This window comes from Meriones unguiculatus, chromosome 17 (genome assembly GCF_030254825.1).
Source record: "Meriones unguiculatus strain TT.TT164.6M chromosome 17, Bangor_MerUng_6.1, whole genome shotgun sequence".
Classification (NCBI taxonomy): domain Eukaryota; kingdom Metazoa; phylum Chordata; class Mammalia; order Rodentia; family Muridae; genus Meriones; species Meriones unguiculatus.
This window is the reverse complement of record NC_083364.1, coordinates 98,124,258-98,152,240: the sequence shown is the minus strand read 5'-3', so window position 1 is coordinate 98,152,240 and position 27,983 is coordinate 98,124,258. Positions and strand designations below refer to the sequence as shown.

Sequence of the window (27,983 nt, the reverse complement as noted above, 5' to 3'; positions counted from 1 at the left end):
ACAAATTCAGTCTGACCTTAGAAATGATGGAGGGGTCATGCTCTCTGGGTTTGAAGAAACAGGGGGACATGGGAGTGTGTTTTGGATAGTCTCCAGAGAGTTCTGGTCCCTTTGGAGATACCGCCTCTTTTCATTTCCTTATTTTTGCCTACCTGTTTTGGACCCTGCATCTGGCATTTCTGTTATCTTGAGCCGTTAGGGGGCTGACTTGCATTCGGGCAGGTTGCTTTGTGCCTGTGGTGAGAACAAGTAGCAACAGAGCAGGAGGAAGGCCGCATCCTTCCAGGGCATGTTCCTCTGCTGAAGTCCCCAAGCCTGCTACCATGGGAAGGTCATCCTGGCATTCCCCAGCCAGTTTGCCGCAGTCTAGTCACGCGGGAAGAGTGAAAGATCCTCAGAGGAGGAGTCTTTCCTCTGCCTGTCACACAATCAACGTTGTTTGTCCCCTTGGCCGTTTGGGGCTTTATTTGATATTTTATATTTGCTGTAAAGGTGAAAGGCGTTGAGGCACCTGGGTAAAGATGTCTGGCTCTCAACTCTGCCTCACAGATAATCAAGGAGTCGATACCTGACAACTCCAGAAAACTGAAGTGTCGAGATGTATGGCTTCTTGCTTTCCAGGATTCATTTTGCTTTTAGCCCATGTTTCCCTGTAATGTTCTTATACCTTTGGAATGAGTTTTGGCAGCTGTCAGAACCCCCGACTGTTTGCGGAGCTGAGAGTGGGGTCCTGTGTCAGCCATCGCTAAGGGCAGAAACCTACAGATTACGTCTGAATAGAAAAAAAAAAAAAAAGGGAATGCAAAGTTTTATGAAGAAAGGATGTCTTTTTTATTTTTCTTTCAGTAAGTTGAGGATGAGCCTCTGTTTGTAAGTTATGGAAGAAGCGCAGGGCTGAGGTCTCTACAGAAAGGTTTGATAGTAATTTGTCAGAGGCGCGAGCCATGAACAGTGTGAGAAGTCGTTAGCAGGACTGATGTCACCCAACAAATAAGGTCCTTCTGTCCTCCAGTCGCCGTCCCCCTCCCACCATGTCCTGTCAACTCCTCTTCCTCCCCCTCCCCCAGGGACTGCTTTGCCTGCTCTGGTGATGTAGACCGTGTCCCGGACTCACATGCAGTGCAGTTCCAGCAGGCCTGGAGTGGAGCTGCAGCCCTTGAAGATGACCCTGAAGGCGTTCCTGTCCTCACTCCCCCCCAACCAACTTCTGTTCTCCCCGCCCTGCTTCTATTGTTCCTCTCGGTTACCGTGCAGCAGTTTCTGGAACAAATTCTATTTCAAAGGAATGTCTCTTCAAGCATCACTCAGTTGACTATGACAGTGGGCTGGAGAATCACTGAGTTTCCCTGAGCAAGGCCTGTCTTGTTCATTTTTTTTTTCAGTTCCTGCCATGATAACCTCTTACCCCAATACCACCCTGGCCACTCAGGGGCAAAAGAAGGAGATGAGCTGCACAGCACATGGGGAGAAGCCCATCATCGTCCGGTGGGAGAAAGAGGACAGAATCATTAACCCTGAAATGGCCCGTTACCTGGTGTCCACCAAGGAGGTGGGCGAAGAGGTGATTTCCACTCTGCAGGTAAAGATGCCGGGTAGGGCGGAATGGGCCAGGGGACTGCTGGGACACTCAGTCAGCCTCACACAGTTGTGCACATGGCTGTGATGGCATGTGAATGTCCTGTTGGAATCTCCTCATGACACTCTGCCCCTCTGTCACTCTACACGGGCAAGGGCACTGAGTTACCTCCCGAAATGCTGCTTCACAGCACTGTCTGCAGAGAAATAATTGAGCACAGAGAGAAGTCCCTTGTGACAGCTGTTCTGAGGAGTGGCTGTGTGTGCAATGCGCATGCTCACCCTCCTACAAAAGCAGCGAGAGCACTGAGACAAAAAATACTATGATAAAACTGATGTTTGAGAATCAGAGAGAGAGCTCAGCATTAAGAGCATGGACTGCTCTTCTAGAGCGCCTGAGTTCAGCTCCTGGCACAGACATGAGCTGGCTCACAACTGTCTGTAACTCCAGCTCTTGGGATCTGTGGCCTTCGTCTGGTCTCCAAGGTCTCTTGTACACACGTGCACATGCTCTCACATATGCATGTAACTAAAAATAAAATGATTTTTTAAAGAGAAAATATTTTGCTTCTTTGGAGAAATCCAGTGTAGAGGATAGTCTGTTGTTGATCCAGAATCCCAGGAGCCAGGAGGAGGCACGCACTGTGGGGAGCTGGCTGAGCGAGGCTTTTGTAGCGAGGAGGGCTGGCTCAGAGCACACACAGGGACGCGTGAAGCTATGCTCTTGGGACAGGCAGTGGTTCTGTCCACAGGCTACAGTTCTGGAGCCTCCATGATACAGAGCTCCAGCGAAGCCCTGAGGATAGTGGCTGTCGGGCCATGCCTCAGTTTCCAGAGTTGGCAGAGGTGAGGTTAGTGTAACACCAGAGGCTTTGCATGTAACACAGCCACACACTTGCACCCACTCTGGGGTGCTCAGAATAGCAAACACAGCGTGTTGAGCTGATACACTGACTGTTCAGGAAATTCTGACAAGAAGTAGTGTGTCCAGAAAGGTGCAGCTGCGTCTGTGGGAACAGAGATAGGTTCAGAGGGCCGGGACACTCCTAATGGTTCTTAGTGTGGTTCTTTAAAATTACACCACTCAGGAAGAGAGAAAATTACTCCCACTGTGGGGGTTGTGGGCCTGACCATGGCCGTCCATGGAAATGACACATTCAGTTCGGAGTGCCAGGAATGGCAGGAAGGGTGGAAGGCCATTTCCCTGCTGGATGTCTGCTGATCTCCAGCTCAGGCCAGGAACTAATATGACTGCCGTTCTGCTTTGGTTGCAGATTCTGCCGACAGTGAGAGAAGACTCTGGCTTCTTCTCCTGCCATGCTATCAATTCTTATGGGGAGGATCGTGGAATAATTCAGCTCACAGTGCAAGGTAGGACAGAAGCAGCAGGGGGAAGTGTGGTCATTCTGGGACCTGCCCTCAGGCAGCTGGGAACAGGTTGATTTCTCAGGAAACTGGCATGAATCTGGACTTTCAGAGGCTGTGATTGTGTCAGAGTGAGGCCCTGAAAGACAGAGAGCAAAACCCCTGTGGGGAACTTATGAGGGGCCAGAACCTTGGGCAGGGCAGACAAGCTTGGCCAATGCTTTCTGTGCCCAGGAGCTTGTGTGAGATGTGGAGAACAGAGTGGAAGCCCAGCGTCTGTGGATGAGTGTGCTGAGGGTGAGTGCGGTGACACCAGTGTCCTGCGTGTCTGGCCTGGTGCCGCAGAGCCAACAAAAGTGATCTTAAAGAAGTGAGGCAATGCCTTCTATCTAATCAGAAAAAAACGCTAACAAGTGCTTCCAACCAGGCAGCACCTGCCTGAGCCTAACGCCCACAGAGGCCTGGAGGTGGCAGCCAGGTCTTCCACTTGAGTTTGTGCCCAGGCTTTATCTGAACTAACCCTGGTCTCTCTGTTGACGGCACAGAACCCCCAGACCCTCCCGAGATTGAGATCAAAGATGTGAAAGCACGCACAATCACGCTCAGGTGGACCATGGGCTTTGATGGCAACAGCCCCATCACTGGCTACGACATTGAATGCAAAAATAAATCAGGTAAGCCTCTCCCTCCCACCCTCCGCTCACCTTCCTGGCTTCCCTGTTTCTTCATTATATGTCCACACACTCGTGAATTTCAGAATGCTCTTTCCATCTGATCCAGTCCTTGCATGAGTGTGTCCAGGTTTCTCTCTATGCCCAGGTTTGGCCCCTTTCTTGGTGACCTGGCTGACCCTCAGTCTTGATCCCCACTGGTCTTGGTAGGCATTTCTGTCACCTCAGGGAAGCCCTGCATTCCAACAGGAATAGGCTTCTGTTAGGGTCTTTCCCAGTCACCATCTTTCGCTACCTTCCTCTTCTTCAGATCAGTGACTGCCTTAGAATTCAAGCCCAGGTTCCAGCCGTGCCAGTGTCTGCCAGACGTGGCAAAGAGTGAGCCTGTGCAGAAGGAAGAAGACTAATCCTACCCAAGACAGTGGCTTCACAGCAAGCCCCTGGAAATGTCCTTGGCCAGGCCATGGCGCTCTTGGCCAGGCCACAGCCCACACATAAAGCATCTGACCGTGACAGGCATTCTCACTTGTCCTTTTCCAGAGGCCACTGCAGGCCCCTTTGGGATCTTATAGTCTGGACGGAGCAAGAGAAGTACCACACTGGTCTCCAGTCAGAATTTTACTGTGCCTTCTAGATGGTCTGAGATGGGAGGGCCATGTGCGCTGGGAGGGTTAAAGCAACTCTCAGAGGCACAAGAACGTTGTATTCCTAGGCCCATGCATGGTTTCAGATTGCCCTGTCAGGACTGATTTGGTCTCTTTTGAGCAGAGCTGTAGCAACAAATCAAACTCAAGACAGCTAGGAAAAGCAGTTCCAGAGGGTGAGCTGTCCCACTGGCAGTGTGCCAGGGAGAGAATCAGGAGTTGGTGTAGGTGGATTAACAGAAGTGACGAACTAGGAAAAGCAGAATTTGGAGACTCAGAAGGTATCAGGTGTGGGTCGGTGGGTAAGGATGGTGTCCAGGACAGCTGGGTTGGGGCGCGCATAAGAACAAGCGGTGGCTCAGCTTGCCGCTCTCAGAGTTGTAGTGGGAGTGGGAGTGCGTGGGGTCCCAGGAAGACCCTTGAGGTGGGTGGTGCAGCTCCAGGTCACAGTGTCCCAGGTCTCAGGCCAAGGCAGACTTCACCCAGGGCCGACCAGGATAGAGGGTGGCCTTGAGGTTGGCTCTAAAGAACCAGGTCAGAGTGGAGCACAGATGCTAAGAGTCCTGAGGTCCAGGTCTCGAAGAAAACAGTGAAGCAAGACTTTCATGGAGACAAGTGGTAGTGATGAGAGCCAGCAGAGATGCAGGCAGACATGGAGCCACTCAGCAGGACCCAGGTGGCCAGGGAAGCCTTACCTTCCCACAGGCTGAGCACTGACTGCCAGTGTTCCTGGGACTGGAGCATAGAGCAGCCTCCCACTGAGAAACAGGCCAGGTTTCTGCTCCCTTCAGGGAGAGTTCCCCTGCCAATTGCTGGTACCCTCCCAAACCAACAAAAGGGAACATTGAGATACAGCTCATGCAGGCCCTCTGCTGGCCTGAGCTTCACCTTGCTATTCTCTGTCTCCCTTCTGCTAACCTCCTCTGTGAAAGAGAGGTCCATGTCGAAGCCAAGGCTGCCTCTGGCAGGAAGACCTAATTCCCGTGGACCACAGGGTCCCACTCCCCCTTAGTCACAGCAGTCCTGTAACATATCAACAAGTGTTCGTCTCTACATGTATTGACTGCCAAGCTGTTGTGCATGTCACCACACTAGCCTAGAAGCTGGCTGGGCTCTCTCTGCCTGCCTGGTCTATTTCTGGACTGCCCACTGTTCTGAAAACCAGATGGGCAGTGCATCTTAAGTTGATATTTAACGAGTCTTTAAGGCAGAAGTGCACTTAAAATGCTTCCCTCATTGTCTCCACACAGTCAGCAGCTGACAAGAGCAGCCTTTTGTGTTGCTCAAACATGCATGAAAATGGTTACTAGATGCAGGTCCCCCAGAGCTCATCTCGATGAGAACTTCACCATCTGAGAAACCTCAGTGCACATCCCACCCCACCCCACCCCACCCCACCCCACCCACACCCCATCAAGTATCTTGCAGTTTTTCCAGAGTCAAGTTCTGCTTTTCTTCTTTCTCCAGGTCCTTAGACTTGGTACATGGTCTAGTGTGCATAGAATGTGAAAGAAACATTCCTTGTGTTTAATTTACATATTTCAACCTCAGAGTAGAAAGCCCAGGAGGGAGAGAGGGAGGGAGGGAGAAAAAGAGGGAGGGAGGAAGGGATGAAGAAGCTGCTCTCTTTGTAAGTAGAGGTTTTTTTTTGTAAGCTCAGTTCTGTCAACCATGTGTCTGTCTGCAACTTCATAAGTTATTTCCTTCCTGAGTAACTTCTGGGTGTACAAACCTCATTACCACAGTCTAGAAACAAACACAATTTTTAAGCTAAATTCATAGAAAGCCATCTTTCAGGGTCTGTCAAGAAGCCTTTCCTGACCATCCATCCCCCTTCTCTGCCCGTAATCCTGTACTTTTCAGTCGGCTCCAGCTGAGCAGCTGTCCCTTTGAAGTGCCCTTGTGACCTGTCTCGGGTGAGCCCCTCACAGTGTCTCTGCACTCCAGCGTCCCTGGTATGCATGCTAGGCTCATAATAAATGTTCATTGAACTCTGGCCTCCAGTTATTTGGAGCAGAGACATCATCTTACCATCTTTTCATCTTTCTGTAATCTTCTACAAAAGCCACATCCCAGCCGTGTGGTAAAAGCCCTTGGTGTTCTTACCAAAGAGGCTTCTTGCCAGTGCATCAGTCAAGGCTGGACCAATCTGGTCCAGGAAATATAAGCTTACCTGCTCTGCAGGGCCCACTCTGCCATGGCTGGCTGGACCTCTCCAGCCTCTGGCTTGAGTTCATCTCCCTCCCCCTGTGGCTTCCTCCACTAATCCATCACCTCTTGGCCAAATGGCCCTCTTTCTATGACTTGAAGACAGATGAGTATCCTTGGTTTCCTGTTCATCAAAATATCAATGATATTAAAAAGCCCATGTCCATATCTGCCTCTGTGACCTCCCACTCTGAAATAACCCAGAACAAAACCACAGCTATCAACAGGTAGGGGGAAAGCAGAGGAGTGCAGGGACCTCCCCACTCTGTCTCTTCTCCATTGCCAGCAGCCTGCTGGTGCTCGGATTGTCCCTGTCTTTTGGTTCTTGGGGAAAATACACCTCCTCTACACGGACACTCTGGACTCTGTAACAGTCTCAACATCTGCCCCTGGGAGCCCTCCCCATGCCCTGGACTGCAGGCATCACATCTGATCCTTCCTTTTCCTTTGGGGCGGCAGCCCTTTTTCCTTCCAGGCTGGCTCCCCTGCCTCCCTTCCTTGCTTTCCACCTCCCAGGCTATGGAGAACTTCATCACCTTGGTCAGCACCCAGCAAGAGGACTTGGTGAGCATTGCTCCCTGCTCAGTCCTTGGACAGAAAGGCTTGCTGCTCCAAGCCCAAGAGTCTCCCTCAGGCAGAGGGCTGCTGTCTCCAGGGCTCCTCTTTCTGCAGCATCCAAACTTTGCACTTTGATAGCGACGATCCATTTTCATTTTGTGTGACTCCCTTCCATTTCTGTTTCCTCATGTCTTGGTTTACCTTGGAACACAGCAGCCATTGCATGCTTGTCACTAGTGTGAAAAATAAGTTGGCATTCCCAAGACACTGGGATCCGTGGGCTTGCTGTCTGTGCACTCCCTGTGGATCATGTCTTTACTGTGTCCTTGCTCCTGCACGGTACTGAGTGAGCACTGGCAATACACACTGGATGGCAATGTGACCTCTGACCTTGTGGAGTTTAGAATCTGCTAGGGAGTAGCGAATGTTCACAAAAACCTCAAGTGTGTTGGGTATCACAAACACCCTGGGAGTGGGGATGGGTACATGTCTTCTCCACCCATGGCCTCAGGTGTCTTTTCTCTCACAACTAACACCTGCTAATGACCACCCAACCTCAGTCAACTCCCAGCTTTTCTGACATAAGTAACTTGGATGACCTCACCATCTTCTACCAAAGCCCAAAAAATCTTTCTGCTCTGTCACATATTTCATAATATCTCTTCACAATAGGCAGGTGCTAACGTTCAAAATAGCTGAGGTTGAAAAAGAATCTCTGCCACTAATTAAAAATTCGGAATAAAATGAGTTTTAAGAATTAAGGTTGAGCAAGGTGTTTGCTTTGTGAGACTTACACTGAGATTAAACTGGCTTGTGTGGAATGAGCTTAATTTTATCACACTGGATTTGAGAAGGAAGGGTCAGATAAGGTCAGAGTTTTGCTGAGTTTTTGTGCCTTCTAGGACTAGGGTCTGATGGAGAGTGATGTCCGAAATACATGCAGAGCTTGTCACAGTGCACTGGAGAAGAAAGCCTGTGTGTGGCTTAGGCTTCCCCTGAGCCATCTCCCACCTCTGTGTCTCCCATCCTGCTCTTCCCTAGACATGTGCTCTGTGTTTGCTCATGGTTCCTCTCCGTCCCCAGCTCACGTCAGTTCTTTACCCACTGGTGTGGGTAGTAAGTGTGTGAACTCCCGTCCCCTGGGATGATCAATTCTCACAAGAAGTTGTAAACATTGTATTGAGATTTCATTTTGGGGGTATTTTTCTCTCTTCCTTTCTTTTATTTTTTTCCTTTGTTTATTTTTATTTTATTCCTATTGTGAACTTTCAAAGGCAGAGGAAAAAAACTCACATCTCTATTTCTTCTTTTTTGAAAAACAAAACCCAAAAGACTCCTGGGATTCTGCTCAAAGAACCAAAGATGTTTCCCCTCAGCTGAACTCGGCCACCATCATTGATATCCACCCTTCCTCCACCTACAGCATCCGCATGTACGCCAAGAACCGGATCGGCAAGAGCGAGCCCAGCAACGAGATCACCGTCACGGCGGATGAGGCAGGTGGGTGCTTAGAGCCTCTTGTGACTCAGACACGTGGAATGGTGCCTTTCCCCACTCCTGGTGAAGTTCTTTGATGAGGGCTTCCCATGGCTCCATGCCCTATAAAAATGTCCCTAGCACCTTGCCTGAATCTTGAGGCCATTGCTTGTTCTTCAGATGGCCCTGGTTCTTAACTACACAGAAATACGAATGGAGAACACTAACTAGGCTAACGATGCTGAGGGGCTCAAGAGAGCCGTGTCATTGTACAGTCCCTTCATTTTGATGCCCAGGCCCCAGGTTGTTGGGAAGACCCTAAGCGCATTCCCAAGACCCATGAGTCCAAGTGTGAGAGAGAGAAGACAGCATAAGTCGGAAACCCCAAGAGTGTATCTGTGGGCAAGTGGAGAGGCACAGCTCACTTAATGGCTGAAAACATCACTGTATTTTTCTTCCACTGGGACTACTTTTTTCTTATTAAATGTTGAAGACTTTGAAGACACATCTAAGCATTTTGAAACAGACAAAGCAACTTCTACCATCCTGTCACCTGGAGCTGACACATAGGGGCATATGACAGAATCTTCTAGATCATTTTGTAACTTGTGTCATCACTCATACAAACATCCATGCATGCTCACCAGCATTCATACCGACACGTGTGCCCACAGAGACATACATGTCTACTCCAGCCTGGCTGGATGGAATTAACTGCTTAGCAGAGGACTGAAAACGTGGATAGCAGCCACTGGATACTGAGTGTTGGTCTGCCCCATGGAAGAGCAGAGAAAGACAATGTTTGGAGATCCTGTTAGGGTGAAGCAAGGGGCCAATGTCTGGCTTATTTCTTGGAAAGAGATGGGGTGGCTGATGTTCCAAACTACCTTTACTTTTCCACCATCAATCAAAGATGCTCAAAATCTTGCTCCAAGGCCAGGCCACCATCCATCACCTTCCGGTGACTGAGACTCACCTAAAAGTTGGCATCAGCCCTCAGCCAGGTCATTATTGACCTCCCACTACTCACTCTGTGCATCACAGACACTGTGCTTTTATCTCTGGAATACTCTCCTATCGTTCATGGTGACATACCCTACCACACAGTTAGAATCCCCACGTGGCTGAACATGGCAGTCTTTCATTTGACAGTTTTAAAGATTATTTTCCCATGCTAAAATCTAAGAAGTGTGATTTCAGAACAGCCCAGGCTCAGCATTGTAAGTCTTTGTTATGTGCTCAGTGTGAAATGTGGGGACAGTGCAGGGTCCATTTCTCCCATCCGAGGACTAACCAGGTCTGACCCTGCTTTGCTTCCAAGATCAGACAAGATTGGGGGTGTTCAAGGTAGAATGGCCATAAAGGGCCTGTTTCTCAATGCAGGAAGACATCCAATCTTGAAAATTGTTTTTAAGAGCGGGTGACAGGATGCCTTCATGTTTGGTCTTTGGGCTCTCTCTTCGTGTCTTCTCACCTATAAAATACACGTGGTAAGTCTGGTGCCTCTTCCTCCTTATGCGGATCTTCCTGACCGCTGGAAATTCCAAGTTCTGGAAGTTCTTTGATTTACTCAGAAACAGGTGGACACTGAGTGTGGATGTGGTTCATTAAAGACCGAATCTTATTAAACGTTAGCTTACCCAGCCCTAAAGTTCTAGAGTTACAGTATACCAGCTTTTCAGAGAAGAAATTTCCCACATTCTTCACTCCAGAATGTAGCTTTGGACCACATGCTCGCTCACCCTCCTCCTGTCCTCTCAGACCCCTGTCATGCCCTCTTCCCAGTGCTCCCCTGACTGCCTTTGTAAGCTGCTGTGGTGGCAGGCTGTGTGCTTTCCTCCCCACCTCTGCATCAGCCTGTGGTTGCCATGGCAGCAGCTCTCCCTGCAGCCCTAAGGCCAGGTGGACAGCTATGGGTGCTGGTCTGCAGGGCAGCCACTAGGTATCTCTGCAGACAGAAACAGAGCCTGTCCCCCTTGGCTCCCTGACTAGCTCTTGAGTGTTACCTGGGTGCTGGCTTGGGCAGTGCCCCTTGGGCTCTGATTTGGCAGATACGCAAGAAAGAGAACAGACTAGCAGCTAGGCTTTGTCTTCGGGCGGGATTTGCATGGCTAGCATCAGTCACTTTCCATGTGTGACTCCTAGGAGGAAATGCCACTGCGCTGACTAAGGGCCCAACTGACTGCAGTGTCTGTAGAGACAACAGCTCCTCCTTTAGTGATGCTCAAAGGCTTTAGGGAGCTGAAGCCATGTGGAGAAAACCTTCTGATGATTTCCTGCAAATAAAGCAATGAACACTGCTGTAGCCCTTGTGCTGGGCACCTAACCATGTCACCTCACATCTGCTCAGGACACACATGTGAGGCGCTTAGCTCTGGGTCCATGCCCCCTCGACTACTCTGAGGCTACAGGCTTGCTGTTCGTGCTGTCTCACCCACTCTGCTCAGCCTTCCACACTTTGTCTCTCCTTTTCTGTGCTTTTCCTAGAAGAGCCAGGACAAGGACAGTCCCTCCCTGCGAAGTCACTTACCCAGTCTCTGGGTGGACTCAGGGTCCAGGTCTCCCCATCTCAAGTCAAAGATCTCGATGATAATGGCAGATAAGATTCATTGTCACATCTCCGTGGACCCCAGTGTCCTGAGCTGTGCTGTGACTCCTTCAACACCAGAGAATATTCACTATTTATAGCTCAACTGTGTGTATTCCGGGTATGAAAGAAGACTTCTCACTGTGGTGTGTGTGTGTGTGTGTGTGTGTGTGTGTGTGTGTGTGTGTCTACTCTTCAACATGATATATCATCGTGGTTTGTATGCATGCTGACATGATAATGTGCTGTTAAATCCACACTGAAGATTTTGAAGGATGTTAGGGCCTGAATGCTGATACACCCCCAATTCACCAAATTCCCATATCCTTTTAGTAAGAGGTGCGGCCTTCAGGAGCTGAGTGGGCCACAAGGATAGTGTCATTATAAGTAGAGCGAATCCCTTATAGCCCAAGAGAGCTCATTGCCCCTTGTACCGTGTGCAGATGCAGGGGAAATGCATACGCTTTCGCTAAAATATGGTTTCCTGGCTCAGAGTCTGGTGGCCAGTTTCTATACAAATTAAAGTTCTGGTTCTTAGGAAACACTTGGCTGGGTGTGTTCTTGTTAGGCTATCTTGGAAAAGTCTGAAATGAGATATTCAGACAGAAGAGATAAAAGAGGACAAGGGTAAGGCAACAGGCTGAGAGAAAAAGAAGCAAGGTGGAGTAAGCCCCTCCCTCCTCAGCTCTGACTGCCACCACAGGGGCCTTCCTCCTGCTCCCATGATCTGTGGAGGGGTGTGGCCTCAGGGAGACAGGGACACAGGACAGTGTCACTATTTGAAATATGGACACCCACCATCATCACCTACCCTAGCAACTGCTGTTGGTCCTCTGTGTTGGCAGCTGGCAGCTGGAGCTCAGTGTGAGGCCTTTCTCTGATGATGGGCCTGCTCTTGACAACAGTCCTTCCCTTCCTTGACTGAAGTATCAGCAAATTTAAACAAGGGCACCAAATTCCAGCCATTACCCAGTGACAAAGAATGATGTGATCTAAACATACTGTTTGTGCATGAAATCACCAAAGACTTTTTTAATTAAGAGAAAAATAGAAGAGAGATTGTATAGAACCAGATTATCACCCTTTATGGAGAAGTTTGAGACCCCAAATTTACATATTTGCACCATGGGAAACTCATTTAAGACCCCTGTAGTATCCATCAGAAAGCTGCCTGAAGAAAAAATTGCTGCCATTAGCACAGCGCTCCTTCCTAATGTTGGAAATATCATTGCTTCTGAGCCTCAATTCCGGGTATTTTTATATGAAAGTGCCCACGTGAATAATCATACCACTTAAATGCACTTGACCTCAGAAAGCAAGTACGTAGCAAAGATCGCACCATTTAGCACACTCTTCTTGCCTCCCCCGCAGTCCCCACAAAAAGAGAAGTCAGAGTATGTAGAGAGAGCATCAGAGTTGACAAGATCAGCTCTTAATGGAGAAGAAGTGCCTCAGACTTCCTGGGGCTCTGTGATACTGATCAGACATGTCATACCATGGCTGACCCTTGCCAGAGAGCCACTTCTCCTTACCAGCTAAATTCTGAAAGCCGTGTGACACTGTGACCGAGTGTGGGGTGGCTGATCCCTTCACCCCCTTCATTATGAATCTGTGTTGCAATGTAGAAGTTCAGTTATGCTGAAGCACCATGGATATCACTGCCTTTTCGCAGACTAGCTTGAGATAGATGGTGTGGGTTTCAGAGAGGTCACCATGACGCATTGGCTTTCCAAGAGACATGCATGACCGAGCCTTTAACCATTTCCTGTTTTGTGTAGTAACTATTCTTTTCACCTTTCCTCGGGGGAGAACTTAGAAATTAATCCTAGAGAACCCATCAGCATTCTTGCTGCTCCTTATACACAGGAGCATCATCCTGATGCTAACTCTGGAAATGTTCTAGAATATTCTAGAGGTCTTCCCTTTTCTCTCTCCCCATGTTCTATTCTTTGCCTAAATATTATCTCTATAAATCTTGTCACCACCCTATTAGGGTTCCATTCATTGCTCACTGTAGCATTCCTACAGCCTTCCCCCATCCCATAATACTCTCCATAAAGTAGCCTGAGCACCATGCTATACACATACATACAGTGTTCTGGCTCATGCTTTCAGTTTGTCCTCAGCCCTCTTTCATATGCACAGCAACCCTTGCCTCCATTTTTTATTGCTTCATCTTAGGCCCCAGAATAATGATTGGCATGTGATAGTACCAAATAAATAAATAGCTTAGATGAATGCATTATTACTCCATCAGTAGCTTTGCATGAATTTACTCTCTACATTGTGTGAAAATTATGATTTTCATGTTTTTGCTGAGCAGGGTCTTGGCAACGTTCCCCATAGAAACAACTTGTTCTCACAACCCAACCCCTACACAGACTGAGATCTGTGTGGCTCCTAGTCCTTTATTTGATCCTAACCCACTATGTAAAAGCTTTCACATTGAACTGCCACATATACAGGCGTGACTTAATATGTTTATATAAAATCAAGGAAACAGAAATGAGGGAAAAAAAAAACATACCTGACATTTATCTTTTTGAAGCTGCTTAATGCACCTAGGAATGTTGTCCGTTTTCCTGCAGACAAAAGAACTTTGTTTCTCTTTAAGGCTGAAACACTCCTGTTCTTCCCTCACTCCCAGTGTGATGGGCTCTGACACCAGATCCAGTATTTAGCTACTGAGGACACCGCTGAATGGGTTCCGGCCCTTGCTCACCTCCACAGTGCCCTAACCCAGCACATGCTCGTCAGCTCTGGGAAATGACACAATTATCAGTCTTTTCCTCCATCTCTGTCTACCCCGGAAACTGCAGCATATTTTAATTTGAAAAGCACACACAAAAACAAACTTCCCAGGGGTAGGGAGGTGACTCAGCAGTTACGAGTGTTTGCTGTTCTTGCAAAGGACACCTATGTTGTGTGGCTCCAGCTCCAAAGGCTCTAACATCCTCTTATAGACACTTGTACTCTTGTGTATAAACCCATATGTATAAGCATGCACACACACACACACACACACACACACACACACACACACACACACATTTAAAATAAAGCTAAAAATTGAAAATTAAAAAACCCTCCACCCTCCTTTTTATGTTACAGCTTCAAATTTTGGAAACGTGCAAACCAATTCTTAAGTATCAAATGCCAGCATGACTTTTAAATTTAGTGCAATAACTTGTGACTTGTTCTCACCACTTCGGCATTAGGAGTTCTCTCTGCCTGGACTTCACCTCACAGAAGTTGCTTGTGGCGATGTTAGAACCTTTGGGAGATCGATAGGGTTGACATTAAGCGAATCCTTTTCATGGCTAAAACGGATTTCTCATAGCGATGCAGAAACCGCAGTTAGTTCTGTCTGTCACCTTTAGTCCTCCCTCAAAGAAGACGTCGAGAGAAGTGGAGACACTGTTAGAGTTGACAAGGTCAGCTCAAAATAGTTTTTCAAGAATGGTTTTGATCAAGTGTGGAGAGATGATGGCTCAATAGTTAGAAGCAGTCCGAGGTCCCAGTTTTAGTTCACAGCGTTGATGCCAGGTGACTCAGTACTACCTGTAGCTCAGCACTGGGCCGTTTGCTGCCTGTGGCCTCTGTAGGAACTGAGTTCATGTGCACATACCCACACCCATACCCATACTTAAGAACAGGAAAAGAAATCTTTTTAATAGAGGAGCCACATGATTCTCTGTCACTGAGGAGAAATCTGTTCCACATCAAGTTTCCATGAGGAGTATTTGATTTGCAAAATTCAGAGGCAAGGCTCTAACAGTGAAGGTCCCAGTGGTGGGTGCTGGGAAGTGGCTTTGATGCTGGGAGAGCCTTTTTCCCGGTGGATTAGTAAACCCAAGGGTCTCAGTGCCCAGCTATGCAGTTGTGCCTGGACCTGGTGAGGAGAAGGAGGAGCTCTCTTCTCACCTCTGCAAAGTGCCTTATTGCAGGAGGGCACACCCTCTGGACCCAGCTCCTGAGAGTCCCTGGAAGACCAAAGACCAGTGCAACCCTGGATGCTCAGGTCTGGCTGGATGCTCGGGTCTAGGGTGTGCCTGCGTGGGAATAAGGGCTGTGGAAGCTCCTGAGCAAGGGTGGAATTTTAGAGAGAAACATGAAAGTGAGGGCAAAGGCTCAGAATTGTCCCAAGCCTGTGTGCTTTTATTCTGCCAAGGCATTGGATACAGGAAAGATGCAGTGAACAGGAGACCATGAAGTAAAAGGGAGAGGCTCTGTCCAGGGAGCAGTCAGTAACTCAGATGGGTGGGAGCTTCAGAATACGCTGGAGCCACACCTCTTTTTCCAGGGGCCCAGGCAAGGCCTACTCCTTACAGACAGAACTGTGTGCCCCAAGACACCAGAGTCTGAGTCACTGTCTGGAGAAACCCTCACAAGGAACAAGGAACGAAGCAAAGGGGACGGACTTAGGCAACCCAGTATATCCCCGGAAAAGGTCCCACAGACTGGCCCAACCCAGGGAACTGCTGTGCCCCAGATAGCCTGCTGTTACCAGGACAGCAGTACTCACCCAGGCCTCATCTCTTGGTGTTGCTTCATCATGCTCCCTCCCTCTCATGAGCCCTGCCTGTGGGACTCAGCTGTCCTTTCCACCCCTCCTTGCATGGCAGTGATCCACCTCCTTTCTTCTCATTGACTGGCAGTTTGAGCATCCATCTTTCTTATCTTCATTTTGTGTTCTTTTATGAAATATGCAAGGTCACTTATACAATTACGGTTTTTAACCCACCTTCCCTCTTTTCCTGATCCTCCATTCATCCCCTTTGGATTCTAGACAGTTTTGTTTCTACTTTCATGTCCTCTGTACGCACATGAATTTATGTATCTATTTAAGCTATTGGGCCGACAAATGAGAAGCACGTGTGATTGCTGTCCCGCTGAGATAAAATGTATTTGCTTAATGTGGCCAACCCCAGTCGCGTCCATTTCCTTGCATTGCTCTCCATGTGGCTGAGTAGAGTACCATCATGCACCTAAGCCACATTATCATGATCCTTGCCTGTGTGCAGAGCACACTCCTTTCATGGGCCATGGCCATTTCCTAAGCTCCTCCTATGGGCTTGCAGCCTTCAGCACCCTCTTTGCTGCTTGTATGTTAATACCTAACCTTGCTGTCAGATAGAGTCAGCCCTCAGAATCCCTGTATCTGTGTCTGCAGGTTCAAACTCAAGGTTAGAAAGATTCTTAAAGATTGCATCTGAATCGTACACCCATAGACTTTTTTTCTGGCATTATTCGGTAAGCAATACAGAATCACAACTCTTGGCAGGGACTTTATGTCTCGCTAGGTGTTCTGAGCCTCCTAAAATGGACATAAGTTTTGTGGTATTTTATGGATGACTTGACCATTGTCGGTCTTTTTCTGTCTGCTTTAAGAAAAGAGGCGTGATGTGTAAGCCTGCTTCCTTATAACAGAAAGGGTCTACCTCTGGGGCGTGGCGATGTCCTGCCCTGCAGTCTCCACACTGGCTCCAGGGCCTCTTCATCTTCAACCAAGAGGGTATTTCTTCAAGTTTGCCTGAGCTGGTTATGGCTTAGATTTCTCCCTTCCTCACCCCTTCTTAAAGAGATAATTATAGTATCGTACCTGGTCTGTTTACTGAACCCGTCATTTTCATGACGTCCCTATGATATAAGTCTATTCTATGACACAGAAGAGAAACTGAGTCACAGAGACATTATTTAACTTACATGAAACAACACAGCCAACAAGAGGTGGTGCCTAGGAGGAAAGCCCTGAGCCCCCAAACTTGTGCAGACACCATGACATGGATCCCTTTCAGCAGAAGGAACCCATCCTTGTCTGCTCTGAGGCCTCCCTAGGCCCAATCTCCTTCCCTCCTCCTGTCACCTCAGCACTGCATGATCAGCCCCGACTCACCTGCTGTCTTGCCTCCTGCGTGTCCTTCTGCCATCTGTACCCTGCTATCCCACACTGTCAGAAATGGCTCTCATCAGTCCCTGGCAGCTATCAGCAGAGGATGAAAACCTGGTTAGAAATTGCTTTCCATCAGGAAAGCCCCCAGGTATGAGCTGCGCAACCCTAGCTGATGTGGCTTTTACCACCACAGCAGCTAGGAATGGGCTTTCGTGAGCCACAAGCTAGTCTCTTCGCCATCTGTGGCCTGAGAGCTTGCCTCAAGAGAGCTGTTAACTGCAGAGTGTGAGAAACTAGAGTGAACACAGGCACCCGCCCTAGAGGAGTCCTTCCCTGACCATCTTGATGATACCGACGCCATCACCCTAAGCCCTTGATGGCACAGAGCTGTGTAACACATGTGTCTCGAGAGTTCTATTTCACCCCTTACTTCATCTAACTTGGTGTTATTAATCATACAGCCAAAGGCACACTGAGGAGGGCTACAGGGTCAGGACTCTGGGAGTCATGAGCCCCATGAGTAGACAAACAGAAGGCTGTCCACCAATGGCAGCAGCTTTCTGCTACTCCTGAGAGCAAAATTCCAGATGACAGATACAGTGGTCATTCCTCCTGTCCTACTCTGAACCTACATCTAACCTGCCTGTGTGTTTTTGGTCCCTACAGCTCCTGATGGTCCACCTCAGGAAGTCCACTTGGAGCCCACATCATCTCAGAGCATCAGGGTTACCTGGAAGGTAAACTGAGGCAACACATGTGTTTTTGACAATTTTCTTAGTGTGCAAGCATCATCGCTCCTGTCATGATACCAGGATACTAACATTCTATACAATGTGTGTGTGTGTTCCAGTACATCTGTGGTTGCTTGATGATAAGGACTCGTCCTGAGAAACATGTCAGGGTGGCTGTGTCATTGTGAATTATCCCCACCTATGCTCACACAAACTAAGCTGGCTGTGACACTTGTCAGTACTCTTGTAATGGTCCTTGCTCTTTCAGTTAGCACGTCTTCAGCTCGAACACTACTCCATGGCATAAGCATGTTTGCTATCCATGGTTTGAATTTCTCTGTAGTAAATCATCTGTCTCCAAAGGGTGAAGTTGCCCTGCCATACTCATTTCATCCTTAGAATGTGACCAAGGCTCCTAGGATCAGTCTCCCACAGAGAGTGAGGTCTGTACCTCCGGACTGAGTGGTACAGTTTTATCACTTCAAACCTCCAGTGCTTCTTAGTAGTGAAGAAAGCACTGTGTAGCCCATGGCACACAATGGCAGGAAGGAGAGAACCTCCCCATGCTGATATCAGCTAGCTGTGCCCTCAAGCAAGCACCTGGGCTTCCTGAACATGGACATGAGCCTGGGAAGCGGCTGTCTACCAGGTAGTGAGGCCCAGGCTACAGTTGTAGATATAGATTGGCTGCTGCTTAGCTTATGGGGAGGAGCAAGCCAGAGCCAGGGCAGGGGGTAAACATTGTCAGTAAAGACGATGGTGGAGTCCGTCTTTGGTGCAAACTTGTCATAGACCAGTGTTTGGGCTGCCACTGACCCACACGGGTGCAGGTCATAGCCCTCACCTGTGAGACACCTGAAACTGGCCACCTCATTGGAGATGTACTCAGCGTTGACTGTATGGGTCCCACACTGCTGCATCAGGGACCTGTTACTGAGCCATGCTCACGTGAAGATGCACCTGCTGCTTCTGCTCTGTCTGTGTGTCAGTAGCATGGTCTTCTCTTCTCTCCCATTTTCTCTCTCCTCCTCTCTCTTTCCTTTTCTTCCCCTCCTCTGCCTTTCCTTTTCCTCCTCACTCTTCCCCACCCTTCTTCTCCCCTCTCTTCCCCTTCTCTCTTCTTTCTCCTCTGTTGGCACTTTCATGAAATGATGAACACATGTAAGGGAAGCATCTTTCCACTGGGGGAGCGCATGCCTCCTCAGGGGATGACATGGGTTGATGAGGGGAGTCCCTGTGTGTCAGCGTTCTTAGCCCTGGCCAACGAGCTGTGTTTGCAGCAGGCAGCATCGCATGCTGTGTGGCTCGGGAGTGCGACTGAGCCGTCCTCAGTCTTTGTGACCAGCCCACTCCTGTGAGCACACACACTGTGCAATGAAAGGCTCTCAGCACGTCCTAACCCTGTGCACAGCCAGCCGGCTACAACAGAAGGCTGGCTCAGTCTGCCGTGAATAGAGGTTGTGAAGTTTCAGCCGGTTGCTCCATGTATCTACTTGCATTTGGATCCTGGGAAGGACCAGGCATTTCTGTGGCCTTGAGAGCCCTGGGGGGCTCTGAATGAAGGGCACATCATCTTCAGATATCTGCAGAGCATCTGCCTCTTGTTGCTGAGATTGGAAACTTCTGGGGCCTTGAACTGTGTCCCAACGTAAAAGGCAGCAGTCAACGCCAGTGTGTTACAGTTCATTCTTCCTAGAGCCAAAGGGATGAAGGTTCTGTGGCTGCAGAGCACGCTTGGCTTTCCTAAGAAAAGCCAAGTTGGGTCCTGCGAGGTGCACAGCCCTGCTGCCAGCACCCCCTGCCTGGCTCTTGAACAGGCAGGCAGACTGGGCACCATCCCCCTGAATGAGGAGTACCCAGATGGTGACAGAAAAGACTCTCCAGGGCAGTACTGTTTCAGGCCAGCTGTGGCCGGCTCTAAAGGACATGCAGGGACACTGTGTGCTCCCCACCACATGACTCTTGGTGAGTTCATGAATAAGTGAAGGAAGGAGGGAAAAAGGAGTTAGCGAGTGAGCAGTGGATAAGGTGTAAAGAGGGGAGAAAACGTGTGAGGTGGGGTGAAGGCTTGGCTAGTGGTTTCCAGCCTGTGGGTTGTGACCCTTTGGGGCTTGAATGACCCTTTCACAATGGTCACAAATCAGATAGCCTTCATATCAGATATTACGGTATAACTCATAACAGTGGCCAAATCACAGCTATGAAGCAGCAACAAAACTAATTTTAAGGTCGGGGTCACCACAACACGAGGAACTGCATTAAAAGGACACAGTGTTAGGGTGGTTGAGAGCACTGCTCTAGGACACGGATTCATCCCAAGGAGCTCTGAGAAGCATCGTGGGCTCAGAGGCAGCCGAGGAGAGGTCACCACACTGCTCAGACGCATAGTGCAGAGGAGAGCGTGTGAAGGCCTGCCTCGTTCTCCGATGGACATGTGGAGCTTGGTGGGTGCCAGAGCTGTGCCACCTCACATGCTTTCCGCTGTAGCTCCCTGAAAGGTGACTGCTCACAGATCTGTGGTGCTTTCATAAGGCACAGATGGCTGCAAGCCACAGCTGTGAGCCCTCAGGGGAACACCCCAGAGCCTGCCCCACAACGAGGCAGGATGGGTGTGTAGAAAGGTAAGGGGCTGCATGTCCTAAGTGAAAGCACAGAGCACTGGCTTGGCGGAGGTCAGAGCAGCACACGTCCAGCTAACACAGAAATGTACAACAATGAGAATCTGCTCCCTAGTTCTGTCCTGGACGCCATGGAGGAGAAGGTCACCTGCAGATTAATGGCATGTGTGTGAATCAAGATCAGAAAGAGCATTTAAAAATCTGAGTAAAGACACTTGTTTGGTAGACTACATTCTGCCTCATCTATCTCCTGAAGTGTCTTTCTCTTTACACACCTGAGACCAAGAGTCTCGTCTCACTGTGCAGCCTGTGCAGACCTTGAGGTCACTACGAAGCCCAGGCTGATCCAGGCCTCGCCATCGTTCTGCCTCAGGCCCCCGAGTGCTAGAATTGTGTGTGTTTGTGCGCGTGCACGCCATAGCAACTCCTAAAGGAAACACCCAGCATTTGAAATAATTACCCTAGATGTCTCAAAAGACCGCAATTGAAAGGAGAAAGTATTTCAGCTGTAAAATTCTGCATCGGATGGGAAATCTTTATAGACTGTCTCCAAAGTATGCCCTTTTCAATTGCTGCAGTCCTGGCATGCTCAGAGCAGTTGCAAGCTGATAGCTCCCAGCAAAACCCTGAGGGTAACTCCACCGCTACCTCCTCCTCGGCACCAGACACTGTGAAGATGTCATTTAGTAAGTGGAATTTTCACTTAGAATCCCAAATGGTTTCCACGAGACACTGAAGTGTGTGCTCAGAGGGCTCAGAAGAATGCTTTCCAATCATCCCCTGCCCCATCCCCGGGGACCTGTGCGGTGAGGCGTCATCTCCATGTCTCGGGGATGAGCCTTCACACGGAGACACAGCCCGTGACATGTGGAAACAAACTGCAGCGTTGCGGCTGACAACGGTGAAGGTTTAGTGAACTTCAAGCCGCATCCATCAGCCTGAACTTCAGGATCCTCCATCAAAGCCCTCTGACCAGGAGACTTTGGCACGCTGGGAAAGTGACTTCGAATGGCCCTGCTCCCGGGCGCCTGGCAGCTGTGCTTCTGAGCCTTCCTCTCCTGGCATGCTGAACTTCCTGCCATCCTGCCACTGAGCCCTGGCACTGAATACAGCCAGATGACTAACCCACACATTGGAGAGATTTGCCCAGAATCTGAAGGTTGACAGACAGGTGTCAGGCTGGGGACCACCATTTGGGTAGCTCATGCCTACAAGCCGAGAGAAACATGAATTCCTTTTACTCTGCCTTCCAACCTCATGGGGTAAATGTCACCTGACATGATGAGGCTTGAGAAAATATGCATTCAAAGTCTACCTACTAGCGTTTTATTTCTAGATTATAAACCTAGGTCAGCATTCCTCTCTCCTACAATAGTTAAAATTAAAAAGTTGTCTTGAAGTACATGCTACTTAATTTTGTCAGCCATTTCCTTAATCCTGAGGCTATGATAGATGACAAATTTGCATTTGCTTTCATGAATTAATCCACTGGTTCTGGTTGGAGTTATGCATGCTTTATTAAAAATGAATACATCTCTCACAGATACATAAGGAATTGTCAGTCCTTCTAATATTAGCAGATCTAATCTCTTTCCCTTCAACAAGACCAAAAACAAAAAACCAAAACCAAAACCAAACTGGCTTCAGGCCATCCTCATCCCCCATGGAGGTGGGGGGGATTTTCTGAACCCCCCCAAGGTGGACCAGGAAGTACAGGCTCTGAGAGGGCTCACTCCTGAGCAGGAAGGAAATGAATATTTGTGAAGAAAAGCACAAACCCCATGCCATCATTCAGCCTCGTGTTAAAATGTTCGTATACCCGTCTTTTGTCTTGAACACCTTTGTACGTCACAGAAAGACCAGGGTCATGAACTTACATGTAGATACTGTGTGCATTTCAAACAGGAGCCACCTTGCTTACTGCTCCATTTGGAAAGTGCTCTCTGCCTCCCTCTGTCCACCATCATCAGGCAAGCAGCTTATCCCAGCCACAGGATAAGCCTGCCTCAAGGACCCAGGCCTCGGAGAATGAGAGCAACACCCTAGCTCTTGGCAAGCTCTCCAGCATGAGCAGGGGCCAGCCTCAAGATGATTAACAGAGATGTTTTATGTTTAGATTCTAGGTGATAGGGTTTTGCCATTAAAAAACATAGTACCAAGCTCGTTTTTCCTGCTAGGATGTATAAAAATAAATCAAACGGCCGGTGTTCACTCCCTTTGAGAAGGCAGGACGATGGGGAGGAAGGAGCGTGCAGCCGGGCCAGCAGCTGCGCACGCACATGAACCACAGACGCTGCTTGTACCAGCATGTGCTTCAGCTGCCTTCCCCTATCCCGTACCTGTGTCAGGGCCTGAAATCCCTGTGGGTTGGTCAAGGGCTGCCCAATACACAGGTACCTGTGGGAGGCAGAGGCGGTAAGCCCAGGTAGTCCTCACTCAGGCATAGATGGGCAGACATAGAGCCCAGCCTGGCTCCAGAGAGCCCTGGTGCATGCAGCTGGCCTTCACCTGCTTAGAATTCCCACCTTTGAGTAAGATGAAGAGAGAAGACCCGGGGCTGGAAGGACAACCCCGTTTTCAGCAGTCTGCTGCTCCTTCAGGGGACCTGACCCCAGTTCCCAACACCCATGGCTGGCCATGCCCTCTCATCACCCTGAAATCCAGGATCCCCACAAACACTCGCCACAGAGTCACTCCAAGCTCGTGTGACCTGGGGCACCCACAGGGTGCAGCTATGTTCCACGGCACGTTGTCGCCGTTGGCTCACGCCTCGGCTCAGCTCAACTACCTCTTGCCTGACAGTCTTGCCTTTGTGAGCAGTGGTTCTCTTCCCCTCTCGTGACGCCCTGAGCTAGCCCTCAGCAGTGTGAGACTCACACTGCGTGATGATGGCCACACCTCTGCCTGGGTTTCTTGTGCCCAGAGCCTTGTGTCAGGTGGGTACTCTGCTCACACTTGCCCAATCGGATGCACAGCTTATGAGGCACAGCTATTGTGTGTGTGGAACATTTGTGGGGGTGGGGGGCATCCAAGTGAGTGAGGGAGCTGCTACCCAGTAATGAATGAGGGAGAGGACAGCACACAGCCTGAGAGATGGCAGAATCTGAAGAAAATTTCTATTCATTTCCCAAAGGATTCCCTCCACAAGCCCCAGAAGAGAGCACTGCTCTTCAAAGGCTCTGTGGAGGGAAGGGGGTAGACACCAGGAAGGCTTGCCCGTGCAAGTCACCAGCATCCATGGCGATGGTGTGAGCTGGCAGCCTTTCCACACCCCTGCCTCTTTGCTGTTTCCTTGTTTCTTTAGAGGATGAAGATGATTTGAGAGATGTATGAAATACAGGTGTTTGCAAGCCATGCTAATGGATTGACATGGTACTGTGGTTGTCATGGAGATCAGAGAGAGGTTCTTAAGGATGTGAGGGTTGGGAGAGATTGAGAGGCCAGAGAGAAGGGAGCCTGAGGAGAAGGGCTGGAGAGGGGTGGGAGGTCTCAGAGCAGAAAATGAGAGAGAGAAATGCAAGTAGGGCAGGACAATTACTAGATCCACAGCAGAGGGCAGGGAATGACTATCCTGCCACAGAAGCCGAGTGGCAAGCATGACCTCTGCCCCAGAGCACACAGTGTCTTCAGAGGGGCTCCAGAAAAGCTGGAGGCCTTCCTCACTTATGAAATTACCCAGAATGAATAACCCCAGCTTCCTGGAGCGAAGTGGCTCCTCTGCAGGGCTCTGGAGCTTGGGCATGGAATAGGAGCAAGCCCTCAGAGTCATTTTCTTGTTCTGTCTCCAGGTACCTATTGTGAAAAGTGTTCTTTTCTTTTCCTGTGTTTTAAGAGGCATGTTTGTCAGGTGGGTTTCCCCATAAGCCTACAGTCTGTCTTCACTGATGATGTGGTTTGAATAAGAATGGCCCCTAGGCTCATATATTTGAATGCTTAGTCATCAGGCAGTGGCACTACTTGAAAGGATCAGGAGGTGTGGCCTTGTTGGAGGAAGGGGTGGACTTTGAGATTTCAAGAGCCCAAGCCAGGCACAGTCTCTCTCCCTCCCTCTCTGTCTCTGTCTCCCTCTCTGTCTCTGTCTGTCTCTGTCTATTTCTCTGTCTCTCTTTCTTTCTATCTGTCTCTCTGTCTGTCTATCTCTCTGTCACTGTCTCTGTCTCTCTCTGCCTATTGATCAAGATGTAGCTCTTAGCTTCTTCTCCAGCACCACACCGCCCCGATGCCATGTTGCATCCCTGATGTGGGCAGGAGAGGAGAGCATGCCAGCTACCCTGTCCCCAGAAGGTGCCCTCAGGCTCAAAGCCAGCTCCTATGAAGTGGACATGCACTGCAAAAGGCTCCTTGCTGACCCAAGCCTGCAGAAAGGTCTCAAAGCACTGGCCTCTGGAGAACCAGGGTTTGGGTAGTGGAATGGAGAAGTGGAGAGAACATTTCTTGTGTGGCAGATGTTTCTTGGGTGGGCTGTGCAGAAGAGATGATGTGGAGGATGCTGGTGGTAATGACAGGAGTGATAGTGGTGGCTTCAGACATGGCCAGGACCATGGAGGTTTGGGTAGTTACTGCTGTTGACAGTGACCTTGATTCTTGCAGCATACACCTTACTTGATAGGACAGTTTTAACAGCTTTGTCTACAGGGGTAGCTAGCAATTCTATTAGGTACCTGTAAAGGAAATGTAAGAAATAGCATGGAACTTGTCCAAAGCTTAGGAGAAGGAAGAATGACAAATGCATCCTCCTAAGCTAAGCCATTTCTAATAGAGTAATAGTAAAAATTCCTGCTCACCAATAGCCAATTGAAATGCAAGCTTTAAAAACAAGGAAGTCCCCTCCCTACTCTTCTTGGCTACAATTGGGATATAAAATGAATAAATAAATTAAAAAGAAAATTAAAAAGAAACAAAGCCAAAAACACATATATGCTTTTATTATAAATATATACTTTTATTTTATATATATATATATATATATATATATATATATATATGTGCTTTTATTATATGTATATTACATGGTCATTTGGTAGCTTTGAAAAAAGTAAGGCAGTCACTGGGCAGTGGTGGTAGATGCCTTTAATCCCAGCCCTCAGGGAGGCAGAGGCAGGCAGATCTTTGTGAGTTTGAGGCCAGCCTGATCTATAGGGACAGTCCAGGGCAGCCAAGGCTACACAGAGGAACCCTGTCTTGAAAACAGAAATAAGGCATTCTTCTACTGTTGGGACATTAGTCCCACAGATAAGATTAAAAATTGAAAAAATAGATTGCAGAGGTGCTTAACAGCATTTGTAGCTGAAAATAAGTTGCAAAGCCATAATGTGAATATGGGAGAGCAGTTAACTAGAATCAAATGTAAACATAATTGTTTTCAGGAACTTTGAAGCAAGAGGAAACTGTGAGCCTAATAACATATCAAATGAGAAAAAGAAAACCAGACACGGAACTGTAGACTAGAAACAAGAGATGTCTCACACTGGACAAGAAAAATGAACCAGATCAAATCATTCTCATGCTCACATAGGACACTCTCCTCAGACTCCTGTAATGACAAAGTGATGTAATGAGTCTATACATTATTTTGCTGAAGCATAAAATGAGAAAAATGCCCTTTATTACAGAATAAGGACAGAAGTATAGATTTCCTAAGAAAATGTGGATCGTTAGTTTTAATTTTTATTTTTCTTTGAATATTTATATATGTGTATGCAATCTATCTTGACCATTTCCGCCCCTCTTCCAGCTTCTCCAGGACCTTCATCACTTCTCTCTCTCTCTCTCTCTCTCTCTCTCTCTCTCTCTCTCTGTCTCTCTCTCTCTCTGTCTCTCAAGTTCATGTCTTTCTTGTGTGACTTTTAACCCACTGAGTACAGTCAGTGCTGTCCACATGCACAAGGGCCTGGGGTCACCCAGAGGGGACAAGGAGACCCTACCAGTGTCCACAATCACAAAGAAAAGTGACTCTTCCTCTCCCAGCTGCATCATGGTCAGTGGCTCCTCTGCGAGGAGTGGGCCCTGGGAAGCACAGTCCCCGCCTGGGTGGGGTCTTACCTGGCTTCAACTTTGCAGCAATGTGGCGTTTATTTTAAGTGAAGTCTTGTAACTGAGCAGATGCAAGGCCGAGGACAGGGACAGTTGTCCCACCCATGTCACAAGCTTCCGGGAGGAAGCTGAACCGTGGCTCTAGATAAGTTTTCTTGCAGGCATTTGACGCCACTGTGTACCTGGCTGCATAGCTCTCGTGCTGTGATTCAGGCTTTCTCTTGAAGCCTTGCAGGGAGCCAGCTGAACAATTAGAGAGGGTGCTTAATGGATAGGAATCTAATTTGCAAAAATTATCATTTATACTTGAGTCACTTATCTGATAATTACAAAAAAATCTACATGAAATAAGGTAAAGCTCGTTGTTGGTAAAATTGGCTTACATATAATGATTTTTACAGGAAAATTAATTTTATTAACCAGCAAGAGGTTTTACATGTGAGTCAGCAGGTGCACTATAGCATCTTGTTGAGTTCTGACTCTAAAACTCTAAAATCTTTGAGTGTTCTTGAAGAGAAATGAACAACAAACCCCTCAGTGTGATAGCAAGGCGAGTGTGTACTCTGACACCAGGGCCTATCCCGGGCACTCACTGAAATGGCCGTGGCTGACATGGCTGGTTTTCAGCTGTGGGCCCACCCTGTGTGTTCACTAGCCTGGCAGATGAGGACTGTGCCCATGTAAACCACACAGGGAGAGATGTGCTGTGAGAAGGCCCCACAAGGAAGCTTTTATGCATTAATTAAAAGATTAAAATGTTACAAATAAGTGAAGGGAACACTGTTCTCTGTGATGCAGATTGCATCCTGAGGCCAGCCTAGGGTGTCTGTCCAGCTGGGAGGACACAGCATCTCCTGAGCTCACACATGCCACCTTCCTACTCAGCACCTTTCTGTTCTAACATCCGTGCCCTTTGCCATGTACTACTGATTTTCAGAGATTTGTTCTGCCCTTGAACTTCATCCATCCACTCACTCCTGTGTCTGTGGGCACTTTCTCACTTCCTCCTCCCTCTAGTTTTCCTAAAAGACAATAAATAAGTGAGAGATAGATAGATGATAGATAGATAGATAGATAGATAGATAGATAGATAGATAGATAATGCTGATGGAGATAGACAGACAATAACAATGATGGAGATAGATGATAGATAGATAGATAGATAGATAGATAGATAGATAGATAGATAGATAGATAGATAGATAGATAGACAGACAATAGCAATGATGGCAGTAGATAGATGATAGATAAGCACCTCCGCCTCCACTTGTTGAGCCCAGCCTGCCCTTACAAGCCTGGCTTCTGTACCGTGAATATTTCTCACAGATCTCACTTGCTGCTGCCTTCTGGACTTGACCTGTCAGCCGTGCCCTCAGTTTGTAAGTGTTCTCCACAGTCCTTGCGTTTACTTCCTTCTCCTTCAGCACTTTCGGCTCTTCGGGGATTCAGAGAGGTTTGCATAACCCAAGAGAGCTATATTTATAGTTTATAATTAATTTATAGAAAATAAATTGATAAAAGACAATAGATAAGTGATAGATGATAGATAGACAATAGATAATAGATTGATGATGCAAGCTGACAAATAGATTAAAAAGATAGAAGATAAATAGAGAAATAGCTG

General features: G+C 48.3%; 1 protein-coding gene across 3 annotated transcripts in view; it reads left to right on the top strand.

The window, feature by feature from the left end:
- The window catches only part of Dscam (DS cell adhesion molecule), a 547,677-nt gene that overhangs the window by 422,785 nt on the left and 96,909 nt on the right, over window positions 1-27,983 (top strand). For 2 of the 3 annotated variants that reach the window (XM_060370834.1, XM_060370835.1), the window contains exons 12-16: window positions 1,383-1,579; window positions 2,850-2,946; window positions 3,486-3,614; window positions 8,354-8,521; window positions 17,644-17,714. In XM_060370834.1, coding sequence (XP_060226817.1) covers window positions 1,383-1,579; window positions 2,850-2,946; window positions 3,486-3,614; window positions 8,354-8,521; window positions 17,644-17,714 — 662 coding nt within the window. The remainder of the gene's footprint in view (window positions 1-1,382; window positions 1,580-2,849; window positions 2,947-3,485; window positions 3,615-8,353; window positions 8,522-17,643; window positions 17,715-27,983) is intronic. The other variant, XM_060370836.1, reaches the window with a different exon arrangement.